This window comes from Gopherus evgoodei, chromosome 1, assembly GCF_007399415.2.
Source record: "Gopherus evgoodei ecotype Sinaloan lineage chromosome 1, rGopEvg1_v1.p, whole genome shotgun sequence".
NCBI lineage: Eukaryota > Metazoa > Chordata > Testudines > Testudinidae > Gopherus > Gopherus evgoodei.
The window spans coordinates 310447054-310461044 of NC_044322.1; the positions used below are offsets into that span (position 1 = coordinate 310447054).

Sequence of the window (13991 nt, forward strand, 5' to 3'; positions counted from 1 at the left end):
GAAGGAGCGGGTGTGTGTGAGTGAAAATCTCATGGAGCTACCCACCCAGCCTGGAAGGGAAGAGGGGACCCTGCTACAACTTTCCACTTCCAAGCCTGGAAGAGCGAGGGTGTGAAGAACCCCAGGTAAAGCAAGGGTAAGGGTGAAGGGGATGAACTGCTGGAGGGTTGGGGGCTGTGTAGGAGTAGAATTGATGGGGGATGGGAGCTAAAGTGATGTGGGGCTGAGGCAGTATTGATTTGGAGGTTCGGAGCAAACATAATTGGGGACCAGAAGTGGGGATGAGAGCTTTTGCAGTGGGGGCCAGAATTACCTTGGCCGCTAAATTTGGGATCCTGGGCAACACTAATTCTCTCTCTCTCACACACAGGACAGGCAGGGGAGGTAAAAAAATCAATACACCAACCCCTCCCCCCAGTATAATCTTTTAAAAAAACTTCATGTTTTAGGGTGTCTAATTTATGATCTCTTGAGGGGGTCCAATTCACTATTTTTGATTTCTTGAGGTTGGCAATACTACACTTCTTATTGCCAGATTACTATCCTTCACATACCTCCTTAAAAACGTTTCCATAAAGTTAGTAATTTGGACCATAATCATTATGTGATTGACCCATTGCTTTCCTGAATAGTTGGTTAAAGATTTTTATGACAACTGCTCCCAAACAGCAACCTAAAGGCGACAGAAAACCAAGTCCATGATGTTTACAGCCATAGGCTACAAACGTCTTAAAATCCTTATCAGGACCCCCTTCAAACAAAATCCTTAACTAAAATGGCTCTATTTCACACCGAATGTGCAATGGGTAGAAAGTCAGTGTGGGAAGTGGGCAGAATTAAGGTTTTTAGGTGACCATTTCTATCTATTTCCATGCTTAATGGAGCTCGTTTTCTTTGAGCATAAACGTTGAACTTCCAGGCTTTTCAAGCGTTTGTGTTTTGTAGACGAGGACAATGGGCTCTAAGTACATTTCTTATTGAGGCATATTTCCAGGCTTACCTCTAGAGTCACAGAAAGTTTTGGTTGAGGATTGTGTATTTGGAATCACGTTGAGATTAACTCTTATGTGTAGGTTTCTGTAGTTGGGCGTGATTATTATTACTCGTTACACTTTGCGATGCCTGGTTGTGTCAGAAAGCAAGTGTGTGTGAGAGAGAGATGAAGTGGCTGCAGTGAGTCGGCTCCACTCATTGGCCAGGTCCCTGCCCCAAGGGGGCGGACGGTCTCTTTGATCGGGGGTCCTGGGATGGCCACGGACTGAGTGAAGCTGGCATGCTGCTCCTCGCTTCGCCACAGGCTGCGGGAGGAGGGGAGGAACCGCCCTCGCCCCCCCCAGGCGCAGAGAGCGAATGGCAGAGTTCAGGCGGGGGGAGCCGGGCGGGGGCTGCGGAGCGGGCAGCCCTGTGAAGGAGTAGCGGGGAAGCCGGGAAAGGAAGAGACAACGCAGGGGACAAGGGTGGGCGCCAGGAACATGAAAGAGCCGAGCCGTGCGGGGTCGGCCCAGCCGGGTGGCGGCTGCGGCTGCTGAAGCGGGCGCTGCTGCTGGAGAGAGCAGCGGCGGGGGGCGCCCCCGGCGTGAGCCATGCGGGTTGCGAAGTGGCTAGCGGGTCTGCTGTGCCCGCTCGCCCTTCTCATCACCAGGTCCTGGGAAGTCCGCTTTCACCCCTCACAAGGTAAACAGGCGGCAACAAAGGGGGCTGGGCTCGGCCCCGAGCGGCGGAGGTGACACAGAGCGCGGTGCTTTCGAGGAGCGCGCAGCCCGGGTGGGGCGCGCCCACGCGGAGGGAAATTAGGCACCACAGCCTCCCCGCAGATGCTGACAGACGGTGCTACACATTCACTCCCACTCCGGATTGTACCGCTCACACACCCACTCCACTCCCCTAGCTCCAGTTACACACACCGCACAAACACACACGGAGCACGCCACACTCACACGCATCGCCTCCCCCCAAGCACCGGGACCCTGGCACGTGCTGAACACAGACCCACAGACCCACACCCTCCTTCCCCCTACTTACAAACCAAGGGGTGGGGGGTGAAATCCAGGCCCTCCCGACAAGGCTCTGGGATGGTGCTGCTGATGTCAGGGGGAGCCGGGATTTCACTCCCCGTTTGTAAGTGGGGGGAAGGAGGGAGGGGGTCTGTGGGTGTGTGTTCAGCACGTGCCAAAGTCCCGGTCCTTGTGTGGGGGGCGTTGTGTGTGGAGTGCATATTCGTGTGTGTTTGTGCGGTATGTGTGTAACTGGAGTTAGGCGTGTGTGTGAGAGTGGTACAAAACAGAGTGGGAGTGAATGTGTAGTACCTTATGTCAGTGGGGTGCATCTGGGGGATGGCTGTGGTGCTTAGGTTGGCGGGGTGGGTGAATAGGGACTGTGTGGCATAGGATATGTGAGTAGGGATTGGGAGGCAAGCTGAGTATGGTGTATACCCCCCACATATACTGTATGTGAATGGCTCTGACTTGTGCCTCTGCTTTTCCCGTGGGCATGTCAATGGAAATGAGGCACGTGGGGCAGTTTTCAGTCTCCTGCTAAGCATGTTGGTGGTGCACACAGTGTGTGGGGGTGTTGGGGGCTATGTGGGAGGCGGGTCGTGTGTACAGCTGTGGGAGCTGGTACTTACAGTATGTATGTTTGGAGAAGAGACACAGGACGAATTCCTTTGGAGACCCAAAGTCTCCTTCCTGATCCATGTCTGCTCAAGTAAGGCAGCTGCATGCTAGACTATACTGTACTGTTGTGGGCAAATTTTGGATAAAAGTATGGCTCATTTCCACACTATTTGGTAAGGATGAGTCTCTTTCTTTCTGTTGCAGAGACCTTAGTGAAGCAACTGTCTTCCTACGAGATAGTCACACCTACCCGAGTGAATGAATTTGGAGAAGTTTTCCCTCACACACATCACTTCAGGAGGAGGAAAAGGAGCTTGGAGGCACCTGGAGAGCCTGCTGCTTTCAGGACACATTACCAGCTCAATGCTTATGGGCAGCTCTTCCAACTGAACTTGAGCACTGATGCAGGATTCATTGCTGCTCATTATAAAATGATGCATGTGGGGTCTGCACAGGAACAGCCCTCCTCTGACTTGCGCCACTGCTTCTACCGGGGGCATGTCAATGCACAGGAGACACATACGGCTGTCTTCAGCCTCTGTGGTGGCCTGGTAAGCATGTTGGTTATTGCTTCCTATTCTCTTTCATTCATATCTTTCCCTGTTTGAAAGAGGCTCTTTTACAGCAGAGCTAAGTCTGAAATTCTCAAGCACTATTTGAGGTAGGTGGTCATGTAAGTGTAGGTAAGTGTAAGGTAAGTGTAGGTGTTGGCATTTGTGCTGAATTGATGATTCTTTTTTGGCGGGCTATAGACATGCCATTTTCATAAGATCTGCTACTGGTATATAATAAGATTTTTGGTATGGCATTTTAACACACAAAAAACTGCCTCAGAAACACAATAAACCAGTGTTTTGATTAAGTGATGCTGTAAATCAGCATTAAATGTTATATATGTACAGAAGTTAGGAATAGTGATGTGGGGTCCTGGGATAGCCAGGGAAAGGCTAGTACCTGTACTATTTCTTCCGCTGCTTCCACAAATGCTGTAGGAAGAGAAGGTGGAGAAGAGAAACTCTCAGTGTGCCCTGTGGCACAATCATCCAAATCTTCTGCATTGGCTTATGTTAGGCTGATCATGCTTCAGTTGAAGTAAATGAAAACCCCCCTGTTGACTTCAGGGAGAACAGGATTAGGCCATGTATAAACTGAGCTAGTGAGAGCCATAAAGCTAAATAGATTTGTTTTATTTACTCTTCTGACTCCTACCCTTGGCTACAAAATATGAGAACTGGCCTTTTCCTCTTTATTTACAAAACACAAACAATGCAACAGTCTTTGAAGATGTACACTGGCTTCTTCTTTTGCTGCTTCTATCAATTCCTTGTTTTTTCAGTGCGATAATACTGCTTTATATTAAAACGAGGATGACATTATAAAGCAGTTATTTACGTTATCCTGTCAAACATTTGTTATTTTATAGATCAAGCATTCTAACCTTCTAATGATAAAATTGTATCACAGAGTATATTCTTGTTTTAGTTAAACCAAACCAAAACAAAAAAACCCACCCCACTTAAAACATATTGCAGCTCTGATAAAGGAGTAAAGGCTTGTCTACACATAAAACACTACAGTGGTGTGCTGCTCTCCAGTGAAGACACTACCTATGCCAACAAGAGGGATTCTCCCATCAGCATAGGTATTCCACCTCCTTGAGAGGCGGTTTAACTGAAGTGTTCAGGGCTATGGATTTTTTTACACCCCTGAGTGATGCAGTTATACCAACCTAATTTCCAAGTGTAGACTATGCCGTACAGTGAAAGCTGTTATGTTCATTAGACCTGCCATCCAACCACAATGTTGTAAAATGTTTCCCTTTAAAAATATGATTGTGTAGTTAGTTGTTGCTATGTTAATTTAGGACTAGATTGTGTACAGGCTTGGTCCCGTGCAGCCATACAAGAAAGTAAAAGGAGTAAGGCTTTTAGGTCTGGGTATTGGGGAAGAACAAGGGCTGCATACCCTATACTCTTCCCTATGAGCACTTGAGTGAGGAAGATGCAGAAAATAAAGCAGAGTTAGCTGGATGTGAGTGGTGGGATGATGCAGCAATTTACAAAAGGCCAACAAATAGCATACTCCCTTCTGCGACAGTGTTAATAGGGGAACCCCAGAGGAAATTGTACTTCAGAGGGGTGTCTTTGCTCATTCCTTCCAAGTACTCCTTTTGAGATAGTGTAACTATGTGCTATCCTATACTCAGACCTGAGCCTGCAGACTCAGTCTAGCCTAAGGGCTGGTCTACACTACGGGGGGAAATCGATCTTAGATACGTAACTTCAGCTACGTGAATAACGTAGCTGAAGTCGAATATCTAAGATTGGATTACTCACCCGTCCTCACCGCGCAGGATCGATGTCCGTGGCTCCCCCTGTCAATTCCGCAACTCCGTTGGGGTTGGTGGAGTTCCAGAATTGATATAAGCGTGCTCGGGGATCGATATATCGCGTCTAGATGAGACGCGATATATCGATCCCCAAGCAATCGATTTTAACCCGCCGATACGGCGGGTAGTCTAGACGTAGCCTAAGACATTGACAATTTGAGCTGAAAAAGTATACAGTCCAGATCAGAGACTGTGCATATCCAATCTTGCTTTTGAAGCATCCGTAATAAATACTGATATACATCATAAAAAAAGAAAACACAGCTCAACCCAAAACCCTACCAAAACAAAACACTATACTGCACATACACTTCTCCCCCTTGGGAGAAGATAAGAAAGAAAAAATGAGCCACATGTGTGAGATGTTCATCATGTTTAATGTTTTATTGAGAGGTGCTCAGATTAGATTGGTATAGTAAACTACAGCGAATAGATCTTTCTCCTTTTACAGCTTTCATTATCTAGGAACTCACATCCCATGTAAAGCAGTTTTTCACTACTTGAAGGGACATGACCAACCTGAAAGGCACAACTATCTGAAATATTTGTACCTATTGTACTTATATATAATATGTAAGCTTATTGGAACTGAAAGAAGTTAGTGTAAAATATTTTTCTCAGTTTTTTAGTTTATTTGTATTGTATATTCAACAGCCAGTCTGTGTCATGTATAGTTTTAAATGGGACTAATCATGGAGAAAGTTGTACACACTGTGAGTAAGGATAGTAGAATCTAGCTCTTAGTTATTTTATAACCCTTTATTGTAATTATATTGGGTCAATCCCATTTCTTAGTGGGACCAATTGTCTCCCTGTTAAACCCAGTTACTTGAGTCTGGCATGTGAAAGTGAAGAGTGGGGGAGGATTTCCCTCATTGCAATTCCCAAGAAATCAGAAGTGAGTGAAGTTAGAGGCTGTTTTGAGCCAAGTGATGACAATTATGTTCTCCAGTTTCTTATCTTTCAGGGGAACTGCTTTGGACTAATGCTGTAAAAGTTAAGGGAAAAAATACGACTTAAAAACGATACAGGAAAATTAAAAATAATGTTTTAGAAATTGCTCTGAAGATATATACAAGTGTATCCGAGAGTGATCAGAAGTTTAGTTGGTAAACCAGGTACTCAATACCCAGTTAATCTCTTTGGCGTCTTTCTCCACTTCCCTGACTTCTTCCACAGCCTTCACTACTGCCTCCTAAGTTCCTACCCTCTTCCTGTTTGCATTCCTGACTCGAGTCACCCTCTCAAGCTTCTACTTCTTTCTCTGACCTCAGTGTAAGCATGTATGGCTGCAGAGTACCCAGGGAACATTGCTTAAAGGCTGTTGACAAATTGTATGCACTTTTGATATGTTACATGGCAGAGCTTTCACTAGGTTGAGGGATGCAAATGGCAGGGGGAGGTTAAGAGGTTATTAGGGAGCTTGTAATAATTGCAGGGGGGAACCTATAATTAGGAAAGTTGGGGATGCAGTCAAAGGCAGGAGGTTAAATGGGCTCACAGTTGGACTTCTGATCACTTGCAAGCAGACAGTTTACATCTTTTGAGTGATTTCTAAAATTTCAAACTTTATTTTCGTAAGTTCTGTTTCTTTGTTTTTGTTTTTACTTTTACTGCATTAGTCAATTTTAGCTTCCTACAAGAGTGGGAAACAAGGTCTCCTATGGATGTCACTGGCTGCATGTGGACCAAAGTGGCCTCTCAAACACTATTCAGACAGGAGAAACAAAAGAGGTAAAACATTCATTTAATTGTACAGGTTGATTAAGAAATACAGGGAAATACTATTGAAAAGAATATTTCAATATAGTAGATGACACAGTTATTTAATTATCATGACTGGAGTGAGTCTTCAATTCAAGGTAGCCCCTACCTAAAGAAAAAGTGAGAATTAAAAAAATAAATAAATTATTTAATGCTGTAGAAACAGCAGGCTCAGCCCCTTGAGGAGCATTGTGTTGTTCTTGAGACAGACACAGGGATGTGTTGTTGGACTCTGGAGAGATATAAACCATGTTTTCTGCAGCTGGAAGGATGGCTTGGCCAACCTTTTGCCAAATGTTATCCCTTTCTTTCATTGCTGCAGAGGACTCCAGGTCTAGCATGGTTCTATTGTGGGGTTGCATGTGTGGGAAGGGAGTGTGTGTAGGGGTACGTGGAGCCTTTTTGCAGGTGCAGTCCTTGTATGTAATACGGATCCCAGCTTGACAAGAGAGCCCATAGTCTCTATTCAGCAGAGTTTGGGTGTGGCATGAGGCCACTGGATCTTCTGTTATATGAAGTACAGAAAAACAGAACTGGTAAGGGCTAAAGCAGTGTGAGGAGTGTAATAGTCTTCAGAGTAGCTCAATTGTCACCTCTATGGCTTAAGCAGAGAATTTTTTTCAGCCCCTTTTTGTAACACTCCTCTTCTCCACACTAAGCCTGGCTATTCTGATTTCGGGGGAGTGGAGAGAATTTGGGCCTAAGCATTGATCTCCAGAACTTCCCCAGTGCAAAAGGTTTTGTTTGTTTTGTTTTAATAGAGGTCAGTGGATCACCTTTCTGGGGATTCTGAAAACAATTGTATCTGCTATTAAGTAGGAGTGTAGTAGCTTCTTTTCAAGAAAAGTAAACAGTCCTGGAATTTGTTTTACTGAAGTGTTATTTTTAATTATACTTGGTTAAAAATTGGATGGCTGCCAGAAACTGGTACTAACATATGCCAGTGGTTAGACTCATCTGGAATTACATTATACAGATAACAGCCCACTGGTATTTGTTTTTCCCCTCTTTAGTGTAGTTAAAGTACAACAGTACTAGTGAGTTAGAATAAATTGGGTTTTCAAAGAAAACTTTTACAGTGCTTGTCACTGGATGCTAAATTTTTCTTTTAGGTAACATTTAATTTTAACTAACAGGCTAGGCTGTCTGTTGAAAATAGTTACTTCCTAACTCTGAAGACGAGATCAGTGTGCAGAAGCTCAGTTAAGCATATAATGTACACGAGCATCAGTATTATATCAGATGGGGAAAGGATAGGGAAAATGTTACAAACTGTCAACAACTGACAAACAATCACTCTGTGGACAAATTTAATTGCTGCTAACATACACTTAAACATTCTGGGTTAAGGAATCCTCTGTTCTGATAGATGAAGCTGTCACCCCAAATCTCCATAATATGTCACTGAAATACTTCAGTACTACTAGTATTGTTACCCCTCACCAACACAAATTGGCATGAGACAAGAATTTACTCACTGAGTAAAACTTAAGTATTGTTATGTTTCTATGTAAGCAAAAAGGAATCTGTTCAAACTCTCCATACATTCAGTGCAATGAGAGAGAATTGGAGTTGTGTGCTTTATTTTTTCACTTGGATTTTTCAGCTTTTTTTTTCTCTGCTACTTTCTCCCTGATTCTCATGGCTTTGTCTTTTGTGCTCTCGCTTTTCCTTTCTTCAGCATGATTTCTTACCAACACTACTTCTCACATACTTTGGCTTGGTTCCTGTTAACTTTCCCTCACTGTCCATTCTTATAGACAAGGCCAATCTCTAACTAAATGGGTTTTGCATATGTCATTCTTGAACAGGCATTTGTAACTAAGAGAATACAGTATTTTATTGTCAGCCCAGTCTCAAGGCTCCTCAGTCTCACTTTGCCTGTCATAGAATGAACAGCACAAATGTTTAAGCTCTCACTTTTGCTTTATGATCTTTTGTTAGGCTTCCCTCTGCCCCCAAAGTCTAGTCAGGCATTCTACCTAGGGGGACATTTTAAATGTGTGAAATAGAAGAGTATGGAAAATTATTAAGTGCTCTTTATGGCCATATCATGTGAGCATGTCTAACAGGATCTCTCTGCCTCTCATGTCAAAACTCTCAATCATTGTATATAATGGCTTCTGAGTGGTCAAACGTATCTGCCTCAACTGCAGTCAAGGAAGAGCAACCATCAACAGTTGAAGAACCGACAACTCATAGGAACCTGGGACTCTAAAGTGAGACATGCTCTTTGAGGCATGACTTTCTCCTCTTTTTCTCCCAGAGTTGTCTTTTGATAGTTCAAGCCTTTGGTGCCCAGAATGCAGGTGGGCTATCTCTTTGTCACTAACAAGAAAAAGATTTATTGTTAAAGCCATCTCAGTCTTGCTAGTCAAAGCTAAAATAGTGCCCACTCCTGGCCTATCTCTTCTTAAATAACATAGGTCTCACTTCCAGCGACTCAGTTCAGAGAAGCTAGGCTTCTGTTATCCCAGTTATTTAAGACAAACCTTATGTGTCCCCAAGTGCTTCATGTAATATGGATTTATCTGAACCTGATTTCTTTGACGAGGACTCCTGTTCAGATTAGGTATTTTTCCCATCAAAATATACCTATCTTATACCAAAATATCTCTAAACTCTTAGTACAATGAATTCTTAGTACAAAATTGTACTTGATAATAGGTAGGTTGCATTTAATTCTTGTTTCACGCTCATGGATATAAGCTAACATTTTAGAAAGTAAAGTTGTGGACTCCTTACCCTAAAGTAGATGCCATCATTGCAAATTGCTCTCAAAAATTCTCTCTTTTCTGATTGAGGGGAATGTCACACTCCAAATACTCTAGGATAAACATGGACATACTCTCTGCAGAGATCCTATGAATTCTACTGTCACTGTCTATTCACCAGTTTTATGCAAGCACAACTTTGACTATGTATTGTTGAGCTTTCACCTCCATATGTGACCCCTCTGAAAGTGCACAGAGGGATTTCCACATTCATCTTATATTGTATCATGACACTTACATGACATACATATTTATTTGGATTTGAACACCTATCCCAGGCTCTGAGTGCATTGACAAATCATTGTATAAACAGTTCATAACAAAAACAACAAGAGCAGAACAGCAGCAAACCTCATCAGCCAATCAGCAGAAAACAAAACTTCCCCACTTCAGTTTTCCCCAAACTCCATACACCTTCTGCTCGCCCCAGACTCATATGCAAATAGATAGCCCTTTAAGCATGCTCCAAAGGTCAGCAAATTCTGGCAGCTATTATTATTTCAAACCATGAGCTGTGTGTGTGGGAGTGAGTTCTATATCTGAGGGTCCCTCACAGAAAATGACCTGTCTGCAGTCCCCCTCTCTTACAAACTAAAGGAATTTCAGCCTGAATGCTGCAGGTGATCTCAGCTGCAGCATTTTCACACAGAAGATATGCTGGCTCTCATATAGGCAAGTCCCAAACCTTTTAAGGCTTATAGGACTAAACTAACACCATAAGTTTCACCTGCAAACCAACTAATAGCCAATAGATATCACAGAGGGTTGGTCTCATCTGCTCTTGGGAAGAGAGCTGCTTATTAAGCAGTCTATAACACATACTTCAGTTTCCAATCAATTTCAAATGTAGCCTTATGTAAAGCATATTGCACAAGACTGACTTAATGGTGGTAGAGGTAGGATTATGGTAGAAAGGTCTGTAACTGTGAGAAGAGGTCACAATCTCCTGACTCACTGTATATTGAAAAAAGCAGTCCTAGTCACCACTGCTGTTTGATCATCTAAAAACAACTGAAAAGCTACCAGGACCTCAAAATTATGTACTTGAGTGACAAGGGGTGGATACACATCCTATGTGACATCCCAAGCAAAGGGGTCAATATAATCTTTGTCATATCTTCTGGTTACTTTGCCAAGTTTATCATCGTTATCTCAATTTTATTAGTTTTGAACCACAACCAATTTGTGCTCCATGACACAATCTCTACCAGATACTGTGGGGAGATACTTAATCATGCTCTATGGATCTCACAAACTGAAGATATAAAACTGGTTGTGATCAGCATAATAAGACTTTAGAATCCAGTTCTTCTCACTAACTCTCCTAATAGTCCCATAGACAATGAACAGACGAAAGCTCTCCAACTGTTAGCATCAGGATAAGGCTGTGTTTCTGTGTCTCTCTTCATCTAGTGAGAATGAGAAGTGCCTCCACACAGATCCAGGAAATTCTTGTTAAACTGTATTTGGGATATTTGAGTTGGTGACAGTTTAAGTATTTTTGAAGGACAAAACACAGGGATATAAGTTCCATCAAAACATGTTGTTGAAATGGATCAGAGTGTGTATCAGTGATTCTTATAAGGTTTCTTTTGGGTTTATGGTTCATTCCACACGAAGCAGCACCACTTCCTGATGTGGGAGAGAAAAATAATATGGTGTGTATCTTGTTATATTTGTCACACAAGTGCATCTGAACTAAGACTGAAAATGGAAACTGATCTCCATTTGCTTGTAAATGCCACTAAATAGCAAAAGAACTAGCTGATTTGCTGTCAGGCTTACTACTTTGATAACTTCTTATTCTGGTTTGAGTTGTGCAGTTGTGTCCCATACTCATAGACTCATAGGTCAGAAGGGACCAATCTGATCTGTATTTTGGAAAGTTTGGGGAAGAAGGTGATTATATGTGTGTACTCACCGAAGTGCTACATAGGGTGTTAACCATGCCTAGCACTCTTCTTCAGGTGTTTAAACTTTCCCTGTGTCCTTGCTGGCCTATCCCAACTTCCTTTCAGAACCATTTTGTGGAAGAAACCCTGAGTTTCCTCGCTTTTCACAGACTGCTCCATTAGTTATTTCTCTTCTGTCTCAGCCTTCCTTAAGATCTTAAGAGAGTTTTGTTCATCTTGTATTTAACAGTGCTTGTTTACAAGCAAACAGCTATCTATCATCATTCCAGATATCTTAAACAGAACAAATTTTATTTGGCATGGATTTGAAAATAAATAAAAAATCAAAATAATAAAATGTAAGTCCATACAAAATATTAAAATAACTAGACTAATACTATTGTAAAACTCGTTAGCTAGGCTCTGCAATTAAATACAAAATATGAGTTAAGCCAATAGTTTTCACCCTGTGGTTCACGGACCCCTAGGGTGAAACTAAATTTAAGACTATGTCTAAGATTTCCAAAGAGGGCCATTAAAATTTTTTAGGCATCCACAAATCAAAAAAGTTGAAAACTGAGTTAAGCTATATAAAAACCTTATGTGCTAATAAGACCTTTCATTTCAGCGTCCAAGTTGATAGCTTCCTCAGAGGCCTGTCCTGTCCTTTTCTTTGCAAGTTTGTATGATATGATACAGCAAAATGTATGCAAGATCAATCTCTCTCTCTCTCTCAGCGTAGTTGGTATATCTTTGAGCCCATTTATGTTGCAAATGCAACCAATTTACAAAACCTGATTACAGTGCTTCTTGTCTTCCAACCTAGTTACAATGTGGTTGCTATTTATACTGTAGATGTGTTAAAACTTCAGACATGTGAAAGGTTATGTTAACTGTTCCATGTCCCAAGATTTAACCATATCACACAATCATGCTATCATCTACACTGCTAATTGCAAAAGTGTTGTAACTAGGTTGTTTTGAGTTGGCTGTATTTGAAGTGTAAATAGATTCTTGTGTAACTAGCACCCCTTTATTGATAGTCTTTGTGGCTTTATATCTGTGTGTTAAGAAACCAAGTGTTAAAAATTAGCATATTGATCACTACCTCATCAATTAGCTTAAAACTTAATATACATTGAATTAACTCAAACTTAGTTTAAACATTATATTGTGACGTGTTAACATATTTGATTATATTGTTTATTCTTTGTCTCTTGATATACCGACTTATAAGGGCCTCCTAATTTTCATGGTTCCAGTTATATATTGTTTCATTTAATTATATATATTTCAAAAAGAGTTTGTCTATTTCAGGCATGTGCAACTACCAATTAACTCAGTAAGATTTAAGCTTGTGTAAATATGGGGAGAATTTGATCCCATGGTATGTAATTGGGTTTGAGGCAATCATTGACAGAGTCCGGTAAATTACTCTACAGAGCTATGTGGCAGATTCAGTTTGTTTCAAAATTAAATTGAAGTCTTATCTTTGAGTGTTAAACACGTTTATTATTTTTGTTTATATGTAATATTTAATAGTCTTTACCATTCCATTGGGATGTGCTGAGAAACATAGTAATTACATTTTAAATTAATAAATAATGTTGAAATCCCATTTAAAATAAAGCAATTGTTCAGAATAGCATGAGTATTAGGAAAATGACTTACTGTATGCTACTTTGGTTAGACTGAAAAATATGCAGTTTCCTTAAATATTTTAAAGAGTTTTTATAGTTTATTCAGGTATTGGTATATATTGCTGTGAATTTCTCATGCCTTATTTCTATTTAATGTGAAAGGTGTTTACGCATTTGCATTATAATACTCAGCAATATATGAGTCTATGAGTCTATGATCTTTGTGATAATTCATATGAGCTGACACTTGAGTTGGTCACTTCAATTTAGTTGACATAATATATAAGCAACTTTGTTCAGACGATTGCACTTGTAGATGAGATTATCTGTTTAAGTGGTTTAATGGCCATATTTAAGGAAAAGCTTAATGCTGTTTAAACTAAGTTCAGTCAGTGTTTAATCAGCAGTTGAATTACATTTTCCTCTCCTGTCCAATAATATACAAATTTCCAAGTGCACAAAATATCTACAACATAGAACTTAAAAACTGTTTATGCATTAATGGGAATAATGATCACCTTATGTTGCATAATGCGACCAAGTAGCTTTTTATCTTTATGTGTTGAGTGGTCCTTACTAGACTTCTAAATATTGTCATATTTGTGTGTGGCTCATTCTCAGGTAGTAACAAATAGAGCTGGTCGAAAAGTGGAGAGGGGAAATTTTGAAAAAAAAAATCCTCCTTTTTAAAATTTCAATATTTAATTGAAATTTGAAACAGTTTGAACAGGTTTCTAGTTGATCAAAAAAGGGAAAAAATGAGTGAAAAAATTGTTGAAGCATATCTTGTTTGATTTTTAAAATTCAAAATTTCATCAGTCTTAAAATTCAAAAAATTTCTGCCACCTCTAGTAACAAGGGACAGAAACATATGTAGCAAACTTTTTCCTATTTCTCAAAGTTGAACTAACCTGGGC

The 13991-nt window shown here is 41.1% G+C and overlaps 1 protein-coding gene across 1 annotated transcript in view; it reads left to right on the plus strand.

Moving 5' to 3' along the window:
- Positions 1 to 1520: 1520 nt before the first annotated feature.
- Positions 1521 to 13991, plus strand: part of ADAMTS20 (ADAM metallopeptidase with thrombospondin type 1 motif 20) — a 196959-nt gene continuing 184488 nt past the window's right edge. The window contains 2 exon segments of the mRNA XM_030548927.1: positions 1521 to 1674; positions 2820 to 3166. Coding sequence (XP_030404787.1) covers positions 1584 to 1674; positions 2820 to 3166 — 438 coding nt within the window. The 5' untranslated portion in view covers positions 1521 to 1583.